At 31.0% G+C, this 26,163-nt stretch overlaps 1 protein-coding gene across 1 annotated transcript in view; it reads right to left on the bottom strand.

Moving 5' to 3' along the window:
• Nucleotides 1-26,163, bottom strand: part of LOC106645530 (protein unc-80 homolog) — a 676,041-nt gene that overhangs the window by 270,773 nt on the left and 379,105 nt on the right. Inside the window, exon 13 of the mRNA XM_089596422.1 lies at nucleotides 1,622-1,633. Coding sequence (XP_089452548.1) covers nucleotides 1,622-1,633 — 12 coding nt within the window. The remainder of the gene's footprint in view (nucleotides 1-1,621; nucleotides 1,634-26,163) is intronic.

Below are 26,163 nucleotides of genomic sequence, written 5' to 3' on the forward strand. Positions count from 1 at the left end.
CTCCCAAAACCACCCGAGGGCGGAAATAGTAGTTTTCCTACGAGTTTGAAAAGTCTTTGTTTGCGAACCGAGAGGTTTGCGGCCCGAGCCAAAGGCGAGGTCCGTAACGAGGTTCGTAAAGGAGACTTTTTAAACGAGTATCGGAAAACTGCTTTTTTGCCCGAGGAAGTACCAGCCTCCCAAAACCACCTGAGGGTGGAAAACAGTTATTTATTTAATCATTCTTAAATGACCCATTTTTTTGCTTTTATTTATTTACTTATTGATTTTATTTATTTATTTTTTTTTTTTTCGTAGGATAATAACGAAGACTACACGAAAAATTGTAGTTCCACAGACAGCACTCAATTCAATTTGCCGTATAATTTTTATATAAAATCTCAAGCTTAGAATAATGAAAATTTTTATGATGATATTACCATTGAAATTAGTGACAATACAACCCACTATGAACTCACGATGAATCATAATAATGCATATGCGTACATATATAAAATGTATAATAAATATATACAAACGATATGTAAACTATGTATATAAGACTAAACATAATAATATAAAAATTTTTTTCATTATTTTATTGAAATTCATAGTTACGCTTCTTAAGTTTATTCTTCAGGTAAAATTAGAACTAGAAAAAAAGGAGTAAGCTGTCATCTTTTAATACTTTTTAATAAAATCACAACTGCAGTAATGAATTTGTACACGAACCTATAACAGTTAAACTTATTGTCGTTGACCCTACCACTGATAACGTTATAATCAGCTAGCACACAATATTAGAGCTAAAATCTTATGAGTTATTTTTAGTCTTTTGTGGCAACAAATGAGCTCAGAAAAACTGAGAAAAGATCGTATTAAAATTTAAGAACTACAATCAAAAAACAGCTTAGAGTAGACAAGCAAAATAGAACTTGTTATACAAAAGAATGGATGAATGACAACAGCAATAACAATTTTTTTAATAAGCAGATTAAAATTCAAGAAAAAAAATTTATTAAACAACAAAAAAAGTCTGTAAAATGAGCAAAAAAAAGGGTAGAAGAAGAAGCCTTACTAAAAATAAAAAAATAAAAAATGATTTAGAAGCCAAGATTGCTGGTTTGCAAGCTGAGTTAAGAAAAATATCATCTCACAGTCATATTTATTTATTTCTTGTTTATTATAAATTTTAACAACATATTTAGTGACTTGTTGTTACATTTTTTTTTTAAATAAAGCAAGATCTTATAGTACATGGGAACCAGTAATTAAAAGTAGCAAGTAACTCGTGCCCAGTAATTAAAGCATGCTGCCAGTAAAATATACATGTTTCCTATTAATAGATCATTTATTTTAAATAAGTTTATATTTTATTGTATAAGTTTAAAGAGTAATCGAAGCCTGTTAATTTATTACCTTAAAAAATGTAGTGTATTTATTTGTTTCCCTTCTTTTATTAGCATATTGATGTTAAGTAAGAATAACGCCAGTAATACCTACGACTATCCTAATAGTATTGGTAAAGCAATGTACACAAGAAAATTAATTATAACGAAAGTATTTTTTCCTACACAAGTTTTTTTATTTTTTAAACTTTTTTTAGACTCTATGTTAACTTACATGTTATTAAGATTTTAACATTGAGGTAAAGCTACTTGAATTTAACTATAAGAGAACCATGGTTTTTAATAATGTAAACCACCATTATCTAATCTTTGACTTTGTGATGTATCTATATTAATCAGAAATGTTCAAACTAAAGCAAAAGTTTTTTGCATAAAAAAATGGTAAGCAAGACATGTCACCCGTATTTGAAATTTTTTCTGATATAAGAACTTTATTACTTATTCTTTCTCTATTTCTAATTTCTCGTTCTAGATTATATTTATATAACTTGGTAACTTTTTATCACGTTTTATTACGTTATTTATTAGCATAACTAAAATTTTTTATTAATGCTGTAAATGCACCTACTTTAAAATTTAGTTTATGTGGTGGGGGACCTTCTTTAATACCATTCAAAAATTTTTAGAAAAAAATATAATAACTAATTTAGTTTGGTTAACCGACGTCTTCATGACTACAAGATACCACACTTAATCTTCCTATTGCTATAGATTTTCTTAAACATTTACATATACAATCAAATAAGCATGACTTTAATAATACACGTGTTCATTACGTGCTTTTGATCACCAGTTTTCAAGTTTAAAATGTCGCTCAAACGTAAGTGCTATGAGTAGAACAAGTGTAAAATGTTTGCGTGCGTGAAAAATAACGCGTCATGGAGATGTGTTATACCAGTCACTTAAACGTGTTAGTAACGTGTGAAATGTGTTTCTATGAAAATTTTTGCGGAAGCAAAATCCTACCATCTGTTACAGAATACATATTTTATGCGCTTACTGGTTCACAAGACAGATCGACAACGTGTTATACAAACTGTGATCAAAGTTCTTGCGACTTAAAAGCCTCTTGTAATAACCACAGTTTTCACGTTAGATAATAATATTACCAAACCCAGTAAAAGATAGCAGTGTCTAGCAGCAAAATAAAATAACAAAATTTTTTCATTCAATTCTGAACTACTGTATACGTCATTTTAATATCTCTCATCGAAATGATAAAGACACGTTAGTATTTATGTTAAAACTACAATCTACTTTTCAGCTTTTTATTACAATAGTAAGCTGCCTATTAAATTGATTCTTTTAAAATAAGCTTACATTTAATTTTTTGATTGACAATTTAAAGTGAAATCTTAGGATACAATACACTTCCAGTATCGAAAATACTACGAAATTATTGCTATACGGTAATCTTAGTAATTTGCATGGTATCACATCCTGATTCCAGGCTTACATCAAACTCATTTAGTCACTCACTTTATACAATCCTCATACAATTGATAAGCAATGTGTAGTATAAGAATCTCCTAGAATCCAAAGTTTTGTGTATGATGTAAGTTTCATTATCTGTAACGTCGATATTAAGAACTTTGACAGTTTATGTGCTGCTCATCGTTAGAAAGTTATTTCCATCATTGTTGCAACTGATTCTAAAGTGAATTTTTTAAATATCTTTAAATTAAGTAATAGTTATCAACAAAATTGTCAAGGAACCTTCGTGGTGTAGTTAAGTTGATGAAATATGGATGTTACAACAAAGTTTATTTTAGTGCAGAACTCCAATTTCAGCATCTCTTTGCATCATCTGCTGCAAAACTTGATGACTTGTTCTTATGAGGTGTTTAAGATAAGCACACAATTTTTGAATCTATACGCAGAAAAATTTTCTAGAGCCCACTATTTATCAATATCATAGGACAAGTGTCGCATTTTATGTCCATTGTGTAAAACATAACCAGGCCCGTATTAATATTCAAAGTTGTATATTTATATCTCAATTGATTTTTTTACATAATTTAAACAATCTTAATTTTTGACTAACATAAGGCTACTCGAAACTGTCATCACAACATAGAAAATCATAAAATTTAGATAAGTTTTTGGATCTACCTTAATTTTTAAACGCAACTCTAAGTATATACAAAGTAGCTTGTCAAAATTAAGTTGCTTTAGAATGCTTAACCCATGTCAAAGCTCTTAGTGTTTGTATGCAATCATCACAAACAAAATTTCAAAATGTTAGTAAAGTATCTAAACGTCTGTAATTACTCTTCGACGTAATTAATATAGCTACGTAGCGCCAAATATCTAGATGAGAGTTGGCTTTCTACATACTCCTGAATGCACCAAGTACATTGGATCGAGAGGAACACAAAATACTATGATCAATCTTAAAACCGCTAACAACAAATTTTTTTCGTTCTTGGACGAACATTTCTAAAAACACATTGGGGGGCTTATATTTGATTTGCCACATTAGAATACAATGAGGAAAACGCTTACTAGTAGTTTCTCTAAACATAACATTGGTCACAGACTTTTTTCCAAACTTCTATCTGAGGGAGCTCAATCGATGTTTATTATTAAATTTCTGTTAGAGCAGTTATTTTTGCCTCATACCTGAAAAATTTATAATTTTAGTTAAACAGTATTTGAAACGTACAAGACAGCACGGCCTTCTTTTAATATATGCAGTTCCATATCTTGCGATGTTCTGAGGAAAGTTTAGGAGTCAGAAGGCAAATTTATCAAGAGAACATTGTCTTTTATGCTTCAAAAAAATTTTAAAAATGCATGCTACAATAAATTACGCAGTAAGGTCCAAAAGTTTCTGGTCTGAACCATAAAATGTAGGAACAATCTCAAACCACTTATATTATTTTTTAACATAATCACTCTTTGTTTTAATACCTTTTTAACATTTTTATACCCTTGAAGAAATAGTCTGAACTTTTCCCTTCAAAATTCGACAAAATTGCTGACTTCACTTCTTCATTTGTGTTAAATTTTTTTCCTCGTAAGTCACGAGAGACCAAGTCAGGACTATATGGTGGATGATTGAGCTCAGTGAGACCGCATTCTTTAATGGCAGCCTTTGAAACACCTGATGAGTGAACCAGCGCGTTGTCATGGAGCAACAATATTCCTCCTGACAGTTTTCCTTCACGTTCTTTTTAATTGCATATCGCAGCTGATGCAACAAGAAGGCATAATATTTGCCTGTTATAGCTGCTAGCTCTTTAGTCTTAAGCTATCTGTCATTTAGTACTTTCTGCTCCACAAATTTAATGTTTTCATCAGTAATGAGCTCAGATGGGCAATCTGGACGAGATTCTTCTTCAACTGATTGTATTCCTAAACGGAATTGTTTTGCTTATTTTTTAACAGTAAAATACGAAGGAGAAGATTACCCGTATACAGTATCCATTTACAGCATCAATGGCATGTTTCCTTCTTTCGTTAAGAATTAGATCACAGCTCGAAACTAAATTTTATCCATTTTAAATTTTTAATTAATTATCTTACTTGAAAATGCTTTATTCTTCTAATGAAATAAAATGACCTAATATCCTTTATTTTGGGTCAGTAACTAAAAATTTAGTAATTTAATGATAGGTTAGTTTTGTGTCTCCGATTAATGTAATGTGAAAAGGCCGAAAACTTTTGGACCCTACCACGTATATTCGACAACCCAATCACGCAAACTATTTTTATGCTTTTTTTTAATGCTGATTGCGAAACCATTAGTTACAGTTGTTACAACATTATTTGTATAAGTATGGAAGCTTCTGATTTTCTTCCTTATATAAGAAGTTAATCGATATATTTCCAAGAACTCACAATTTTTTTAAAACAATCAAATTACCACCTTTCAGCTATCTATAATATACTCATAGTATACGATACCATGATTAAAACATGTTTGCAGCTTTTTACTTATACCTACGAACTTAGGTTCTGGTTGACTCGTAGAGTGACTGCTTAAAGATTTGTTCTCACAGTAAAAAAAATTAAATTTTCTATGATTATTTAACTTGTATGCTTATGCGTATTAAATCAATCTTCAATTTACAACAATGACTTTTCAAGTTTTCAATGGATCAGCCATCGAACCTGTCTCTTGCTGCAGTCAAATTCTCAATATTGTCCTTACTTTGGTTTTAGGGCAACCATTAATAAATGAAAATAATAATTTCATTGTTGACTCGATGCATTTTTAAAACAACATACGGTAAAATGTGTCATCTAAAAGTTTATTACGTTTGCTAAATACATTTTTCAATTACATGAGACCAAGATTCTCTTGAAAAATTAGTTCAGAAAACAAAATATATTACTTTGTTATTAATAGGATTGGCTTAAACAACTTTAACAGAAGTCTACTTATTAAACGGTCTTATAGAAGAGGACAAAAATTTAGATGTTAAGTATCAAATATATAAATCGTAACCTTGTGAGATAAATATATATGAAAATTCATAGGTATGGGAATCATCTTCGTCTTAAGAACTAATTGGACTGCTCTCTTGTTGTACGAATAAGACTTACTCTTCAGAGAGACTCTAATATATAAGCTTGGTAAAAACTCTGAGAAATAGAGTAGAAGATAAAAGACATCAATCTTTTATAAGTGACAAAGAACACAAAATGGGTGTCATACGTACAATACTGAGGGAAAATACTACGATCACATTTTTTGAGACGATATAGGAGATCTGAAAGCAAGCTTATCGCAGGGTTCAGGAAAAAAAAAATATCACACACATGACACAATAATTAAAAAGTTTAGGTAATACCTGCTTTGAACACTCAAAAGTTCAAGAATTTTGTTCACCCATAGTACGCTTTCTTAGATGAAACAGAAATGAAAGTTTGATACCGTTTGAGAAAAAGTGTTACGCAACAAACCCGTTGGTATCTGCAAGGAAGAGTGTTTAACATTATTTAGGTAGTGCAAAAAGAAAAAACTATTACAAATACTCGCATAACAGTTGGTTACGTATTATATTTCAAACCGTTAAGCACTGCATATTTCACCATTGTAACGATGTGCAATAAGCTGATATAATACCTACTTAAAAGGCTTCAAAATTTTTTTCTGATAGGCACACACAAATTTTAACGAGAAATTAATTCGATAACATGAAGTTGAATGTAGTTACCTAAGGGAGGTGCAAATAAGAAGCTATTTTATACTGGTCAGAAAAAGCAAGTCAGAATGTACCGGAAATCAAAGATTATAACCTCTTTCATATACTTTGGAACTACAAACAACAGTACAGGTAGCATAAATCAGGTGATAAATACGTTACTTCTGACAAAACCTTGCACGATTTATTTCTTGAGTTTATATGTGGTACTTGCAGGAAAATACTCTTTTGTATTTAAAAAGTATTACATACCTTAAAAAAAAAGAAAACTATTCCACTGGCCAAGGGAATATTGGTGTTATAAGAATTCTTCACTCACATCACCTTGATCACTCCAAATGGACTTAGCCACAAAGCCTTGTTTGATAATAAAAAAATTTAGGCTATCTATTACTGGCAGTGGGAGGTCTAAATAACGTGATTCACTTAGCATAGCACAAAAAGAAGGTACTTGCAACACCAGAAATTCTACTATATACATTCGCATAACGTGAATACAATATTTTTTAGCTGACACCAGGAATAACGTATCCCATCCTAAGCTCTACGACCATAAGTCAAACTGAAATAGCTTTTTGTGAAAATTCATTATTGCTGTTGTATTTTTGTTTTAAAGCCTTTTTTCTAGCTTCAATTAAACCTAGAGACAAAATAAAGAAAACGTTACTATAAATTGCAATGAAATAAAAAAAAAGTTAAACACATCTATCGACTCGTTTCACTTGCTCCTTTGTCATCAAATAATATTAAGACTCTTAAAAATAATATTAAGAACTTAGTTGTTTGGAGTATGACTATTTGTTAGTAATTAATTTAAATCAGTCAATATTTTGCTTATTTATATTGGCCAAAGTAAACGACATCTTGGTGTGCGGTTGTGAAAAAGCGAACGTTACATAAAAAATAGCGATAAAATGTTGACCCTGTACTGTCACTCTGTAAATTCTTTGCAGGGCTTTGAATTCCAGAGAGCAGTGGTTCTTGATCGAGAGCCTAATAAGAAGAAACCCGAATTTTTAGAAATGATTCTTATAACATTAATTAAGTACAATATAAATACACAATTAAACACAATAAAACTTAAAAAGTCTTACCTAAATTTCTTATTTTAAACAAAAAATAATATAAGAACTAAGTTATAGTTTTTAATAGCTTATTTTTATAATAAAAACATGTAAAATTTTATTATTTATTGTAAGCAGTTCATATACAATTCCACTTAGATTTTCTACATCCTCGTACTGTGCCTCTTTCAATATTGTTATTTATGACTTATATTTAGTACGTGTTCTGATCCTTAGTGGCTTTTACTTTCTACATGTCAGTACCACCTTGCTATAACTTTAGAAAAGAAAAAGTTCTTATGTTTGTGATATAATTAAATTCTGAAGAACATTACTTTAATTGTAACTAAGTAGAGTTTGGCAATATGTGGACTAAATTATAGGTGCCATAGGTGTTCATGATGCGAGTTATCCTAGTACCTACGAGATATAATATGATTGTATTTATATATAAAATTTAAATGTTTTAGTTTTATCAAGCTTTCACTAAGTTCTATTTTGTTATAACTGTAGACTTTTTATCCTGAAGAGGCTATCAGCAAAACAGCAAAATATTAATTGATGTTAGTAAGTTATTAACAGTCATGCTCCACACTACTAAGTTTTAATTTTAAGTTTTAATATTAAAGAAAAAATGTAATTAACTTATCAGTTAAAATCTATTTAAATTTATTGATAAATTATTGAGAAATAATCCTATAGAAATTAAAAAAAAAATATTAGGAAATTTTACGTATGTACATACGGATTGTTATAATTCATCGTTCACTCATTGTAAGTTGTATTTTGACTGATTTTATCAGCGATGTTGATGTAAAAATTTCCCTAAGCCTAAGCTTAAGATTTTATTTAAAACTAGACAAAAAGTCGAAAAATTTTATGGAATACTGTCTGTTAGACTACAATTTAACTGGTCCTTTTGCTCATTATTCTTACAAAAAAAAAAAAATTAATTAATAAATAACTAAAAAAAGAGAAAAGGGTAACTAACAAGTAATAGAATAAATAAATATTTGCCTAATGATAAAAAGTATTTTCATCAAAATCTTTTAACTTATACCAAATAATATGTAATTCTTTGTTTTGTTCAAGATGGGACTGTGCAAAGCTTCTGCTTTAGTCACATCACATTATTTTTTCCTTAGCCTAATAGCTTTTAAAAGCTTGAAGGTATTTGTTTGGGTATTCTTCAATCTTTGAAGCTAGTTTATCGCGTATAGGCCTAATTTGATTACAAACTTTGTCAAAATCAACGGTATTCATAATGAAGAGACATAAACTACGGTTACTTAAAATTTTTTTGCAAATCCAATGATTCAAACGTTTGTTCTAAAAGTGGGGCCACTTGATCCTTCCAAATTCCAACACAGAATGTCTCCCTGTAAAATTTTTGACGAATAATCTCTAACCTTACTCAGAAAGCTTTGGAAAAAAGTACATCTAGTGGCTGAATAATGTGGATACTTTAATGCTATAAGTATAATTTTGTGAGCAGAACAAAATTTACTAAGATTAGAAGTGATGTGACAAGTGACAATCGACAAACAAAACAGTTGGTTTTTTAATGTTGTTTTAAGTAAACAAAAGCTCGGAAAATAAAGAATGTACACTCAAAGAAGTTTTAAGGTAACATTTAGCTGTCATTAGAAATATTAGAGGCAAAACTAGGTAGGGCTGGCTCTGATACGTTATTCAGTAACAGTTTTTCACAGAAAAGCAGAAGAAAAGAGGCGAAACTTTAAGCAGCATTGGCTATGAGAAAAACGGTTACTTTTTTTATTGTTATTTACAAATTAGTAAAAAATTTTTTCATCTTTTGCTGCTAGTACGACAGAAGGAGGGTGACTCAACTAAATGCCAACAAATAAAATTAATTGAAATACAAAACATTCATTTATTTAACAAACTTTTCTTACATGTCGTGTCACACTTGAACAAATGTGTGGGTTCAATGATTAAAAGGTTTTCTTGAGTTAGATGTTCTTGTATCTCACTCTACTAATTATGTAAAGCTAATTCTGATACTTCAGCTTTGCTAATGAGAACGTTCTCACTGATTTTTAATACTGTTTCTGAATCTATTCGTAAAAATTCTTCATACCATGCTCTTCCTAGAGCATCATCTAATTAGGATTTTTTTGTCTTTCCACACCTCCACTCACCATTCCTCTTCAAACTCCCAAGCAATTAATTTTTGAACAAATTTTAATTTTCTTTTTCCACAATAATTTCTTACTTTGAATTTTTATTCCTTCTACCATTCTAAAAAAAAGAAAAAAAAAAAAAAAAAAATAGCACTTTCCAATAAAGAAATTTGAACCCTCGACCTCCTGTATACGAGTCGAGTACCTTACCTACTCTGTTACGAGCACTGCTGACTATGGGATTTCGATTTCTTGTACTTATTGTGTTTTTCATAACTTATTTTTTATTTCAATATGCTATCACTGATAATACATTCAATTAATGATGAATTCTTAATTTAATTATTAATTAAAACGAAGTTCTTTATGTCACGTGCTGGGGCAGCTGGAATTTTGAAAAACGAGAGATTTCCATAAAACGGAAGTCACTTACTAGAAGTCTCTTCCTCCTAAAAAAAATTTTTTTTCTCAATAATAGATTTAAAAAAAAAAAAAATTCAGTTAGCACAGATGTGGTTATGTAGATTAAATCGAATAAAGCGAGTTATTACGCATTAAATATTAGTATTTTATGCATTTTATGCATAAAATAACGACTGATTTTTTTTAAGCCTGATGATCTTTTGGCATTAAAATAATGCTAATAATTACTGTTATAAATAAATTATTTGATAAATAACTAAATTATTAAAATCAACATTTACAACCAAGTTGCAGAACGTACCAATGGTTTATAAGGGCGCTTATTCAATATTCGATACAAAAATTATGTTACAATGTCACATAATTACATAAATATAGTAATTTATAAAATCAATAATATGAAAAATGTCTGAAAAATAAAATTTAAAAAAAAAAAATGAAATTAAAACAGACTCAAAAGAATAAAATATAAATAAAAAAAAAAAAAAAAAAAGAAAATGAAATAAAAATACAAAAAATAAAATTGTAAAAAATGAAAAAATAAAATGCTTAAAAAAAAAATTAAAGAAAAAATAATAATAAAATGAAATTCGAAAAAACAAAATAAAACGAAATAACAAAAGACAAAAAACACAATTGAATAAAATAAAGAAAATTATATAAAAAAAAGAATAAAAAAAGAAGATTACGTAAAAAAAAAAAAAAAAAAAAAGAAATGAAATAAAGGAAATACAAAAAATGAAAAAAAAGTTATCAAATGAAATATGACAAAATAATGATATGAAATATGAAGTTAAATAAAACAAGAAATAAAAAAAAAAAAAAAAAATTAAAAGAAACAAACCAGGTGGTATAAATGGGTCATGAGACCAACGGTAAGAACAAAGTTCTTTAAACATGAGATGAGTATAAAGACACACAATGTCTCAGGTAACAAGGAGGTCGCCAAACCCATAGACAGAACGAAACTCTATAAAAATAAGTACTGCATTAATGTAGCTCACTAAAAAAAACTTGAAAAACGAATGAATGAAAAAAAAAGAAAATTAAGTTTAGTACTCATGATAGTTGAACTTCGTGAGTACTGTATTTATGCATTACGTGCTAACAAAGTTCAACTATCGTGAGTAATGAACAAAATTTTTTTTTTTTTTTTTTTTTCAAGTTTTTGTTTTAGTAGACTACATGAATGCAGTGCTGATCTATATAGAGCTTCGTTCTTCCTATAGGTATAGCGACGCCCTTGTTACCTGAGACATTGTGCCTCTTTATACTCATCTCATATTCAAAAAACTTTGTTTTTACCGTGGGTCCCATGACCCATTTATACCCTCTGATTTTATCTTACAGGAAAACCTTTTATATAAGGGAGACTGGGGTAATTATGGCCACCTGGGTAAACAGGCCACTGGATACATTCAACCATTTAATCAAGATAAAAATATAATACATTTTTTTTTTATTGAAATATATCTTTACTTACATGCCGTCAATAAAATAAAACCATAGAATGACTTTTTGTTGAATTTTTAAATAAACAAATTTTATGGTTGAAAAATTTGGAGGAACAGCTACATTATTAAACTTGCCTGAAGCGGAAAATACATCAAATCGATTCAAAATTGACACAAATTGAAAGTTTGAACCTCAATCTACAATCTGCTTTTTTTATTCTACCAAATATTATTTAGAAATATAATTATAAGTAATTTTGGGGTGTGGTGGCCATCTCTCCGGGGTACAGTGGCCATCAAGTTTGTTGTTTACGTCAATACTGAGTCAGTCTGCTAATTTGCGGATACTAACCTAAACTTTTTAATCCTACTTATAGCCAAAACAAAACAAACAGTGTCAGGTAAGAGTTATGTAGTACTTAAGTAATTAGTCATATGTTCAGTCAATTCGGTATCAAAGGTGCCATAAATTAATAAGAAAGTTTAAAAAACATCGTAATTATTTTTCATTCAATTTCTACAACGATTTACCGAAAAATGTACATTTCTCTTTATTCTATGTGTATACTGACAGAAAAATATTTATGTTGATATACATATTTATTTACCGATCTGTTATGTAAGTTATTATTAATTTACATAAATTTTCAATTTTCAGACGTAAGTTTAGTAGCAACATTTAAAATAACCTTTTAAGTCGATGGCCACTGTACCCCAGGGTATGGCCACCTCTACCCCGGCCCTGGGTAAAATGGCCAGTTTAAGACGCTTTCAGTTTTTCATATTCAAACTACATTTATTATAAATATATAATAAACAAATTGGATACAATTTCTACACATCCGGCCTCTTTTATTTGCGTTTTTTAAATTATTCTACAATCAAGTAGTCGTTCATAATAACGTGATAAAGTTAGGGTGGCTGGACTACTCTGGTCTCCCTTACTTGTTATTGCCCAGCCTGTAGAACTTTTTTTCTCTTCTGTACTTAACACTAGATTTGGTCCAGATTTTTTTGCCCTGTTTGGTATTCATTTTAATCTGTAATGTATACTGTATTAGTCTGTAACGTAAGACAATTTTTTTCATTTGGAAGGCTTACACAGTGTTATATTTAGATATTCTTTAGAGTTTATAACTTTTTGTACGTTATTTGATTTCTTGATTTAATTCATCTTGTTTTGTTTTCTTATTGCTTCTGGACACTAGAAAGGTCATGTCACAGTTGAAAGCAAGAGTAAAAAAAAAATTTTTCATTCAAATCACGTAAAAATTAAAAAATTAGGCCCTGTTTTGTGGAGGATCTATTGAGAAGTCGTAGAGCAGTGAGGAAAATCGTATGGGAGCCTGAAAGGGCATGGGAAAAAAACTGACTGCCCCACACGAAACAACTATATAATGTAGGAATACATCTATATAAACCCACCCAGCTGGTCATGCCGTAGTAGAAGTACCCAGGTAAAGTAGCACACATAAACTGAAAATCTTTCTTAACCTACATTCTGGTAAAAATATCCAGACAAGGTTTAAATTTCCTTTTTATTAAAGGTGATGTAAGGCCAACGCTGAGCTGGTAACTCTGTTTAAAAAGAAGTTATTACTTTTTTAGACCGCTTAGTAGGTTTAATGCCACTCAAATATTAAAACTCATCGTACTTCTATTGAAATAATAAGTACGAACTGGCCAAGAGGCAGTAGTTTACTAAGGCCAAAAGCTCCGTATTTTTGCTCTTGTCTTATTGAGACGTATTGTACATTTAACGCCGAGATTTTGCTTGTTATATACGTTTACATCCTCGTTATTAGTTGCGTATATAATACTTACAGTACATATACAAAATGCCATGATAAAATATTCTGTTGTATTATTATTTGTTAAAAAAGGGTAGAAAAACATTCTTATAAATGTCTTTATTAAGTTTTAAAATCTTGTTGGAGCCATTTTTTTAGGTGGTTCTGGTGGCTGTTTTACGTGAATTTTAGATTCGACTTAACCATATAAAAAGGCTGTCTACTAGTTTATTGGTTCAATAACTAAACAACTTTAACAACAAAAGAAAAGTAAAGATTTTCAAGTAGGCATTCTTGCAAGTATAGCTTTATTATTTGAATCACTTCTTCCGTAAATAAGAAATCTTTTAACTATAAGACATTTTAAAACAGCAATGATTTATTTACTTTATTCTGTCTAAAGAAGCAAATTACAAAAAGGGAAACTTAAAAAAAAAAACTGTTTACTATATTATTACTTATGTAAGAGTTGCTATTGAACAATTGATTGTAGTTGTTAAGAGTAGCTGCTACAAAAAATATTTTGCTGTGTTAAAAAGAACTATCCAAAAAAGTTAATGATTTTTTAAAATCAGTTTAATTAATAATTTAACCAAATTTAAGTAAAACCAGAAAATTGATGAATAAAATTTTTAAAGATGATGAGTTAAAGAATGGCAGTTGATTCTAGCAAGACGCGCATTTAACAAGACTTGAGTGTAGAAAAGCCAACTTCATACAGCCTTACGTTTAACTATGCATTTTGGTGCTTTTTCCCATCTCTTAAAAAGTATGAATGATAATTTTTTCATTAAAAATGATGAAAATGAAAGCTCAATGTTTAAATACAGTAAAAACTATTTTTTACTAACCCAAGTTATAAAAACAGAAATGCTTTGCTTGATTGCTTGCCAAATTGACCAATAAACTAATATATAAAGAACTGAAGACTAGAAGACACTTTACAAGAACTTTCAGAGCGCCAGAATGTACAATTCCACCTTATACGCATAGGCAGCTGTTAAATAGCAAATCCTTTTTAGAAAAAAGTTGTAATATGATAACGCATCTAAACAGTGCTGGAAAAAGTTAACCACTGTATAATGGAGGCCCCATGCAGTTTGTTTTATTTAAAAATTGAAATAGCACAACAAAATCAACAATTCCTAACCAATATAAAAAATTTTCAAAAGGACTTTTAGAAAATAAATTGCAAGACATGGCCGCTGATTAGTTCTGCACACGATTATCACTGCTTATCTTTATTGACGAGTTTTTGTCGGCTCTTTCTCGGAGATTTAGTAACACCTTAGGGGTAAATACTCTTTTAGCAGAGCTTGAGATAATCACGTGTTGGGACTATAAATTAGTCATTAAATGTAGCGTGCAACTTCAGCGGTTGAATAATAAGATTACGATGGCACATGAAGCAGTTGTACTTGATACAGGCCGAGAAAGATAGGTCAAAAAGGAAATCAGGCAGTAAGGCAGTTATAGTATGGCTTAAAGGCTCCATATTCCTGGAACACTTAGGGTTCCAGCCTAAGACATTAAAAAAAAGCTATTGAAGCAGCTATCACTGCAGACCATAAATTAGGTCCTTACTGGTCAGTGATACCTCTAAAAAAAAAGATATAGGGAATATGACGATGAGAGATAGTATAATTTTATTGTGGACCTTGTCGGCAGTGATGCACCCATTAGAGATTCAGATACGGATGAGAAAAATGGTGTTTATTAAATATATTGACTTTGAGGTAGAGGATCAATAATGTTACAAATACTAAGATAATAATTAATATTGAACAGAACAGCATCGTCAAAAATATAGTCAAGAGCATGAAGACAAGAGGGAAGTTCCAAAACGTGCGAATTTCACTAGACGATGATCTGAAGGACGAGTACTTGGATGAGGAGGATAACGTATGATTTAATGATCAATATCTCGATGAAGCCCAGGCTTGCATTAACCCTAATACTGATTCCCCTCCAATTCCCCAACCTCAGCCAATAAATAAAGTTTCCATACACTCAGTTGTTAAAAATATGATTCTAGAGAAATTTTTGGGGAGAAATCAAAACGCGAAAACATTATTAAGTCTCCTTGTTAAAGAGTGTGAACGCTTAAGCATTGAAAGCATGCGCTACGCAGAGGTGCTGAGACTCTTTTTGGAAGGACCGGCCCTTGATTGGTTTTTAGTCTTTTTGAAAACGCATACCCTTTCGTATGAGTGGGAGTTTTGGCAGAATTTGTTTCTTGATACGTTTTCTAAAGTGGGTTGGTCGGAAATAAATTATGCCTTCACATTTTGTCACTTGAACGGACCGCTATTAGATTATGCTCTAAAGAAAATTAATCTACTTATCGATGCCGATCCTGACTTAACTGCCAACAGTCAAATGAATTTCATAGTGTTGGGACTCCCTGCCTATGTTAGGTCGTGCGTTACTAAAAGTGATTTAAAAACAATCGACACCTTAATGTCTTGTATTCGACAGTTAGAGCCTCTAGCAATAAATAAAAACAAGAGTGAAAATTCCTCAACTAACGAATTGAAAGTGAAAAATAAGATCGTAAATAGTCCAAATTCAAAACCCTGTTCACATTGCACAGAAAGGGGTTTTCCAACAACACAGATACAACCCGGAAAACTTGTGCCACAATAATTGTTCTAAAAATAAATGTGAAATTCCAAATGGAAGAATAAAACTGGTCAATAACTTAGAAATACAAGAGGGTATCTTATCTTCTGATGAATCAAAAAACGATTAACCACCCCTCTTATTAAATTGAAAGTTCTTCTGGCGGGTCACCTGGCTACTGCATTATACGATTCGGGATCGAACATATCTGTAATAAATTATGAGATCTTAAAGAGACTAAAACTAAATTGAAATAGAAGTAAAGTAAAGAAAATAAATACTTTCTCGGGTTCAACTAAAACGTTAGGTTCAAAAACAATCTCACTAAAAATCTTTAATTTTTCGAAAAATTGGTTTTTCTTTCTTATAAAAAGCAATTTGTTCAACAATGACGTCCTTCTAGGATTGGATGCTATAAAAGAATTTAGTCTTTGCCAAGACAAAAATTTAAAAATTTCTTAGAAGAACGAAACCAAATTAAACACCTTAGCCAAAGACATAAGCACGCCTGTGAGTAGCCAAGCCAACCGTGGCTTATCAACTCTTAATGATTTGCTTTATAAACACGATAGTGTTGTCGGAAAATAAATATGATATCGGGACAAATAAGCATTATAAAGCGTCGGTTACGTTAATTGAGAATAAAAACGTGGCAAAAAGGCCATACAAATGTTCCTCGCAAGACAAGGAGAAAATAGATTCTCAAATTAAGTCCCTTTTGAAAAAAGGCCTCATCGAACGCTCGACCAGCTCATATGCTTTCCCAATAACTCTTGTATTTAAGGAAGAAGAGGTAACGAAATCGCATCTATGTATGGATTATAGCGATCTCAATAAATTAATTGTACCCGAGTGTCATCGATTCCCTATCATTGATGCCCTGCTACTCAAAGCACGCGATTGTAAATTTTATTCCAAACTCGATATAAAATCGGCGTTTTGGTCGATCCCAATTAGAAAAAAAGATAGATATAAAACGGCGTTTGTCCCTCATAACGGACATTATAAATGGTCGTGTTTACCGTTTGGGCTCAAATTAGCTCCGGCAATCTATCGAAGAATTCTAAGTAATATACTTTTCGAAAATGAATTTGACTCTTTTGCTATGAATTATATCGACGATATATTAATTTTCTCAAAAAGCTTAAGTAAACACACGTCGACAAGGTCATGAAAGCTATAAAAGAAGCAGGGTTCAAACTAAACAAGAAAAAATGTAGCTTTGCTAAAAGCTCAGCGGCGTATTTAGGCCACCTTGTAGAGGAAAACATAATAAGACCTTTAAATGATAATTTAACCATGATAAAAAATTTTTCAAGACCTCAAACGCAGAATAATAAAAGGCAGCTTTTGGGTAAAATTCACTTATACTTAAAATTTATTCCAAACGCATCCACAATATTGGAACCTTTCCACAATTTGCTAAGAAACAATGTACGCTTCGATTGGTCACGGAAATGTGAAATAAGCTTCGATAAAATAAAAAAATGTATATGTGCTGATCTAATACTGGAAATTTTCGATCCGAGCCTCCCGATATAATATATTCACAGATGCTTCTAAAGAAGGTGTTGGAGCAACCCTTAAGCAACTCCAAAAAGATAACTTGCAAAAACCAGTATTTTTCTCCTCAAAAAAATTAACTTAATCACAAAAAAACAAACGCGCTATTTTTCTCGAGTGTTTAACAATAAAATAGTCAATTTTATACTGGCAATACCAATTAATTGGTCAAACGTTCACAACTTTTTCTGATCATAAGCCCCTAGAAGGTTTCAAAGTAAAAAAATGTAAAGATCCGGAGTTGTTAACAATATTAAATTACATTTCAAACTTCAAATTTGATGTTAAATATTACCCTGTGAAAAATAATTTAGGAGCTGATTGCCTCTCTCGTAATCCAGTGCTGAGTGAAAATAGTAGCAATGAATCTGTGATCAAAATTTTAAATTTTATTACGTTGAATGATAATAATGAAGACTAAAAACGATTGCACACAAGAAATGAGAAATTTTAAATTAAAAATAGCGTCTTCTACAAGACTTTCAATAATAAATAAAAAATCTGGATTAAGAAAGATTTCGGCATTAGTTTGATACAAAAAATTCATGATAATAGTCACATCGGTGTAAAACAATTAACTATGACCTTAACACCAACATTTTACTTTAAAAACATAAATAAACACATACAACTGATTTGCAGAACTTGCAAAACGTGTGCGAAAAATAATTCAAGATTCGGAAATTTTAAACAACCCTTGTCACAGTTAGGTCCAGCCTTAAAACTATTTCAGATCGTATCATTGAATACAGTAGGGGGATTAGTGAGAAATAGATCACCCAAGAAATATTTTCATCTAATAATAGATCATTTCACAAAATACGCTTTTGCACTAACTTCAAAAACCTAATCAGCAAAGGACTTTATTAATTTAGTAAAAAAAATTCAAAACAAAAAGTGACAGCCAGTAGTACTTTTGACAGACCAATATAGCAACATAAATGCGAACCAATTTAAAAAATTTTTAAAATCAAAAAAATAAAACTTATTTTCACAGCTGTTGATTGTTCCTTTTCGAATGGACAAAATGGAAAAACAAACTAAACATTACTAAATTCGATTCAGTGCAAAATTTCGGAGAATAGACACTGACCTTGGAGCGTTATAGCAGATCAATGGATCGACAACTATAATAATACTGTGCACAGCACGACGAAATTAACGATCAGCTATTTGTTAAACGGAATCAATAATTCCTTCACATCCCCTGAATTAGACAAAAATAACTTTAAAAAGTTAGAAGAAAACAGGAAAATAGCTTTCGAAAATTCAAAACATATCCATAATCAAAATAAAATTTACTATGACAAAAATTGTAACCCCATCTCATACGAAGATGGAAATCTTGTCTATATTAAAAACAGCAACCGCATAGGCAAAAACAAGCTGGGTACAATCAGGTGGATCCCTTCAAAATAAAAAAAAAGATTTTGAATTTATTATTCATTATTGACTTAGGGTTTAAAAAAAAAGAATCAAATATTTATCATGCTAGTAAAATGATCCCATACTATCCTACTCTTGCATCCTATGTCTCAGGAGCGGTGGAGGAGGGGGAATGTAAGTCTGGGCTGGGCTAGAATAACGGCGCGCTTGGTAACGCTCTGGATCGTCGGGGTCCCGTCAAGCCGTGTGATGCCTGCGTGGCTGAGATCATTGAATGCTGCGCTGCTGAACAGCTCACACAATCACTCTCATGGCTGTGGCCACTGATACTGCGTGAAAAGTTAGTGTTAGTACTTGTTGTTGATTCAGGTGATTTAAAATGACATACATCAGTTTTAATCTTCCACGGGTATCATAGACTCATGTATCTTGTATGTATAACAGTGTATTTAATAAATTTACAGTGTTTACTTGCATCAGCAGCCACACTTATTTCAAACCTTGCAAATTCCTGTAAGTCTTAATCTCAGATTATCTATGATAATTAAGTAACTCAGTACTGTCCCTAATGATTCTTTTATTAAATACAAATGAGAAGAAAAAGCATTATAGATTATAAATATGCAATCAGTAAAAAAATCACAATACGTGCCTACTTATAACATATGAACCATCAATTTTTTAAAAAATAAGGGATGGACTAACAGTCATTAAGAAATCATAATGTATTTATTCGCACTTTTCTTTTTTGACATACACAAAATCTGCTGAAAAATGCTAATTAAATCCAATTAGTTTTATTGGAATGTACCTAAAAATAACTTTTTTGGCCACCACAAATATATTTATAATTTTGCTGTATTGTATACCACCATTTTCGACAATCTTTGCAACTATGCACGTTTTTTTTTTATAATCATATTTATTATTAGTAATTTTACTAAATTTGGTTCTATTACTCGCTTAAGGAAACGAAATATTTATTACAGAACTAGCTACAGCTGAGACTTATACACGCACTTGATTATGCTTTTCAAAAGGCTGCAACTTTAAACTAAGCTGCATTCGAATTCTAACAGTCTTTAAGATGATGGTTTATATGTTATAAGTAGACACGCATAGTGATTTTCTTACTGATTGCATGTTTATTATCAATAATATTTTTTACTTCTTATTTGTATTTAGTAAAACAACTATCAATAACAGTACTGAGTTTTTTAATTATCATACACTGTGTTAAAAGTCATCGTATTTATTATACGTATATATGCTCAACGCAAGGACAACTACTTCTCTGAAAATGCCGTGCACGCAGAGCGTATGAGTGCAGCTTTACAGACTGTGTAGTATACATAGAAGGTAGACGTGCCTACACATCAAAATAGCGTGCAGTACATGCCATCTTACAAGGCAAATGCGCACGAGGTATTAAGGTGTCAACTGTACTGTCCTACACAGTGTGAACCTTTTTGCGTGTATATTCCTGTTCATTATCATGGCTTAATTTTGAAAAATTTTTTTTTCTGTCTTACTTTAAACTAAAGCATTATTGTTGAGACAACAACTGTTTATCTAAAATTTTAATTGAATACAATAAACTTGGGCTACTTTACTAAAACTATCAACAAAATTTAAAAAACATTTCTTGCCTTTCAAACCAATACTACCATGAGGTCTCATTAAATCAGTTTGTAAAATTCTATTTCTATAATATTATATGCCCTCGATCTTTAATAATAAAATCGTAAATTATGCATCTTATATGTCCAACCAATTCCACATTAAAAAAATATCTTACTTTAATTCTCTAATTCCTTAGGGCAACCATCTAGCATTTGTTTATCGCACATGATTTTTAAATGATTAAAATTTACATGACTTAGTTTTCTATAAAGAACTTTTTTTCTGTTTATTTATTTTGTAACATTAAATTTGTATCACATTCATAATTTAACTTGCCATATGATGAATATTCTTAATTATTAGCTAATGCAACTAAATTTTTGTTTGGATTAAAAATTTTCGACATTTTAACTGTTAAAATTATTTTATTAAATTTGGTTACTTCTCCGTAATACATTAGATTCTTATTGATCTCCATTGGGTGAGCAACTTTTTTTTTCGTATTTACTTGATTTTTTTCATAAACCTTGAATTTTTGTTTAATACTACCAACTTTAGCTGCTAAAAAAAATGACAATCCCTAACTTTTACATTTATAGGCTCCTTTAAATCAATAAATTTATAAGCATATCGATCATTATTTCCACCATGATCTGAGCAACTACTATCAAGTCACTATTCAACCTTACTCGAACAGATGTTTACTTTAACTTGAGACTCATTAGGTCTTTTTTCGAATACTGTATTAAATCTACTTTCATTACCGTCTTTGTTTTAATGTCATGGAATAGTCTGTTGCCAACTGCATTCTTGCTGATCATAACTATAGCCTCTACCAGCTCCACGACCTTGGAATTAGCCCCCACCCATATCGCCTCAATGTTGCCACTGCTATTATTGTTGTTGTTGGCGCCACCTTGTTGCTGCTACGCACCACCTTGATTCCATTAATTATCACTTGGTCTCATACTTGTACATTGTGCCTTGAAGTGTCCATATTTTTCGCACTTGGAACATGCTCCATCTTTTTTTCTTTCAGTTTTACTCGCAATTATACTGTTTTTGCTTTCATGTTTCTTTTCTTTAAATTTGAACATTTTTTTTTACTGTCTAAGGTACCCAGCTGTTTGATTGAATTCTTTTAACACTTTGATTAAGGCATAGACATTACTTCATGAACTTAAGGGCAATTTTATCAGGTAGTCAAACATTTTTTTTGCAGTCACATTTGCACAAGCACTTTTTTAATCATTAATTAATATTTAAACCCAAGTAAAAATGCACTTGAATTTTCAAAGTTTTTTAACTTCAATTTTTCCAACTTATTTTAATTATAAATTTGAAGTGCAGTAGACTCTTTTGCTCATTGCTTCAAATTTTTTTTCTTTTGTACGCCGTTTTTTTGACCTTCACTAACTGTAACAAATCATTCGAGATCTTACTATGTATTACATTAATAGCCTTCAAGTTCTTTTTGATCCCTTCTTTTTTTTTAGTCCGTCGTTGCCCTGGCTCGAGTTACTACTTTAATACACTTTTTTAATTTAAGTTTTATCTTGACTCGCCTTTTCCAATACTCAAAATCGTCTTTGTTAAACGTAATTCTTAATTTATCTACTATTTTGGCTTCTCCTTCTTTGCTTGAATCTTCCAGAATTTTTTTCATTGTAAGAAGTCTTTTTACCTCTTTCACACGAGTAAAGAAAAATATGTTATTAGTGTTCATTTAACACTTTCTTTTCATTTGATTAGTATTGGATTGACACTTTAACTTTGACCCTTAGCTGTTGATTATCGTGGGCGACTAAAACAGCACGTAAAAATGGGACAAAAGCAAAAATTATCCCAAACTTGCTACTGTATATTAAATATATTGACTAGAAATAAGTAAATCGATAATGTTACACTTTCAAACACTTGGATTAATATTAATATTTGTGACAAAAATGTAGATTATGTAAGATTACAAAATCTTCTCTCTTGATACCGAGAGAGACTCGATGAGAGCTTGCGTGCACGGCCACAGTCATTTCCGGTCTACCTGACTGTATTACTGTATAAAGTACATGTACATATTATCTTGCACTTACAATCCTTATGTTGCAGAAAAGATGCCCCTAGTTATACAACTGATACAAATTTGCTTATATTCTAACATGTGGATGATAGAAAACGGTGCTCACATTGCTGAGAGCATGGCCCACATTCTACAAGAGGGTGCAAAAAATTATGTTAGGATGCAAAAAACAATGATAATCAATTTCTATACTGAAAAGAGACCAAAAAAAGAAGTAAAAAAAAAATAAAATAGAAAAGTAGTACATACTGATAATGATCGTTGGTACGAAATTCATAGGAATTTTTGTAAACAGCAAATTAATTATTGAATAGTCTTTTAGGATTCTGGCAACCAAAGTCATGAAAAAAAATACAATATAAATAATAATAGAAGTAAAAATAAAAATACTAATTATAAGAATAAAAACAATGGTGATAACGACTATAACTATAACAAAACAAATTATTTAAATAACAGGAAAAAAGGTCATGATAAGAATAAATATGACACGAATGATAAATATCGTGACAGGCAAAATAATCAGTAACCCTACTACAATAACTGCAGGAGTAATTATAAGAAAAATAACTATAAAAAACCAAATGTGAGAGTAAACAACTTGTAAGCCAAACATTTGAACTTGCAGGATGTTTAACGTGATTCCTAGTTTTAAAGCATGAACCAACAATAAATGATAAATTCGGATACTTGAATGTAAGGGAGTTGAGAAACAGCTACTTATATTAAATACAATGTGTGTATACAAAGCCATTGCCAGCAACCACGAATCTTGTGGAATTTATAGCACACATAAAACGCAGAGAGGAAAAACCTTTGATTTTCAAGTTTAGGACGAAAATAACAGCACAGTTATTCGTAAAGATGAAAAAAAAATTTATACTAAAAAAAAAGAAGGTACACTGTAACTTGGCAAGGTTATAATAAATGTATTTAATATAGAACATATTACCGTCAGTGAGTTTTGAAAGTTCTCACGTAAATAAAAGCATTACGTCTTACACTGATACAGGCGTGGAAATCTCGATGATAAAATAGGATTTCTTAGATTCCAAGGTAGAAATAAATGTCAGGGAGAAGTCAATATGAAAGGTGTGACACGTGGAGCATGCCAAACAATGGGGTCAATAAATATGCTACTCAAAAATCTGACATGTAGAGTCCACGTTATCCTACATGACGTTCCCATGAAAGTGGAAGTCACAATAGTATGGGACATGTTTAAGTTGTATGACAGCAAAATTAATGCCACAACAAACATTGTAACGTTAAATGTAGTTCAAATGCTTCCGGAAAGGCCAGAAAGCTTTATGATTGTCACATGAACGAGGGAAGTCATGTATGCATATACGAAGCAAGTGCACGGAAAAATAGAAGGTACCTCCAGAAAAAATGAAAAAGGAAATTTTATGCCGCAACTTTGTTGCATTGTACAATGATGATAAGGTGTAGACAGAGTGCCTGAATACAACAGACAAAACAATAAAGATATAGGTCCGGGTAGCGGACTTAATTAGTTGCGAGGTTACGAAAACAGCTGCAATAGCTGACGTTGATGGAGTGACGAGATATCCTTCGGTCAAATTTTAATACAAGTATTTTAAATAATCTTAAAATGTTACAAAAGTGAGATGTTTCTTAGAATGAGTGAAAAGCGGATAAGTTATACAGACATCAGTAAAAAAAATATAAGAAGTTGGGGCAAAAGGAAGCATTGCAGTGAAGTAAGTAGTAATGACGGAAGTATTTGAGGCCATGAGAGGGGTAATAACTAAGAAATTTTAATCAGTAGAAAGGCAAGAATAGATATGATAATGAGAACAGCCAATGTGTTGAGTTGTAAGGAGAAAAAAGAAAAGCACGAGTGGTAACTTTAAGAATCCAAACCATACGTGCTTGCACTTGAGGGAGAGCCTCTGAAAGCAACAAACTTCCTAAAATATAGGATGAAAACGTCAACAAAAAAGGTAATAACAGCAAGAAAATACAGATATCTACTGGTCCTAGGACAGCAGATAAGAATAGAGCTACAAAAGCTGCTTGAACAAGGCATCATAGAGCCTTCTTAGTGATCGTACAGATGGAACTTCTAGATTGTGTCAAATCACGCTGGACCAAACATCGATAAATGCTGGTATGTAGTAATTGATTAAAGGCAGGTAAATGACACAACAATAGTGAGCTGCTATCCACTTCCGTTTTAGAGTTTTAGAGTAATATAGTTAAATATCTGGCATCACCATACTACACAACAGTTATTAACTCTAAACAATGCTTTTTTTAATTGAGATACGTAAGAATGACGCCCATAAAACAGTTTTTTCTGAACAGGATGGGCATCATTAGCATGAAAGAATGCTTATAGGCTATACTCACTCTTTAAATACTTTCTGAAAAGCCATGAATTTGGCACTAACAGATCTGCAGGAACAGAAAATAGAGATTTATTCTAACGACATGAAGATGTTTGCTTCCAACCTTAAGGAACATGAGAAATAATTTATTAGGTTTTCAGAATAAGTGTCGAAAGAGAACCTAGAAATTAGCCAAAAAGTGCACATCCTTGACAAGTAAAGCGATAGTGTAAGGGCTTACCATAAGAAACAGACAAGTAAAAGTCAATCTTAAAATGATAAAAGCTGCAGAAAAATATCCAAGATCCATAAATGCAGAAAAAAAAACAATTTATTAAATTTGTCAGATATTACAGAATATTAATTTAAAATTATAGAAAAATGACTCAACCACTGCAAATTTTTTGTAAGAATAAGACTCAGTTCAAGTAAAAAAAGCAGCATCAACAAACATTAAAAATTCTTGTATAAGCACTTTGCAACGAGACTGTACTTAAACCTACTAATCTGGAAAAACAATTTGTAGTTAGAACAGACGCATCAGACTATACTATTTGAGTAAAAATAAGTTAATGAGAAATAGAAAAAGACAACCCATACGGGTATGCCTCAAGATGCTTGAAAACAAATGATAAAGAATTTTTTTTTAAAGTATATGCAAAAGAACAGTTTTGATCTTATCCGTTTGTCTAAAAATTTACAGTGGTCATGGATTATGAGCTGCTCAAATATTCTTACACGTCAAAAAAAACCAGGTAATGACGGAGTCATTTTCCTCTGACCCTTTAGCATTAAACGCCAAAACGCGTCATCAAGGTGGAATCTATTTATATTTATAAAAAGCTAATAAAGGTCCAGGTCTGTGTGTTTCATGTACTACGTGAGAGTAACTGGATACAAGAGTAGCGCCAAGGAGAGGAAAGAAGACAAGAGAGTTGCGGGAACACATGCATCAAGAGTACGGCGTACGAAAACACACACACATGTACTTAGTAAATACGGATTTGTAGTACCTCATTACACATGTATATATGCTTGTAATCGCCGCGCCACGTATATGTACCAAAACTATCGTCGTCTATTGTTGTAAACAGCGCCGCGTCAGAAAGAATGAGCGGGAGT

The sequence above is a fragment of the Copidosoma floridanum genome, unplaced genomic scaffold, assembly GCF_036245765.1.
Source record: "Copidosoma floridanum isolate Cflo_tuat_1 unplaced genomic scaffold, Cflo_Japanese_pri ptg000004l, whole genome shotgun sequence".
In the NCBI taxonomy this organism is placed as follows: domain Eukaryota; kingdom Metazoa; phylum Arthropoda; class Insecta; order Hymenoptera; family Encyrtidae; genus Copidosoma; species Copidosoma floridanum.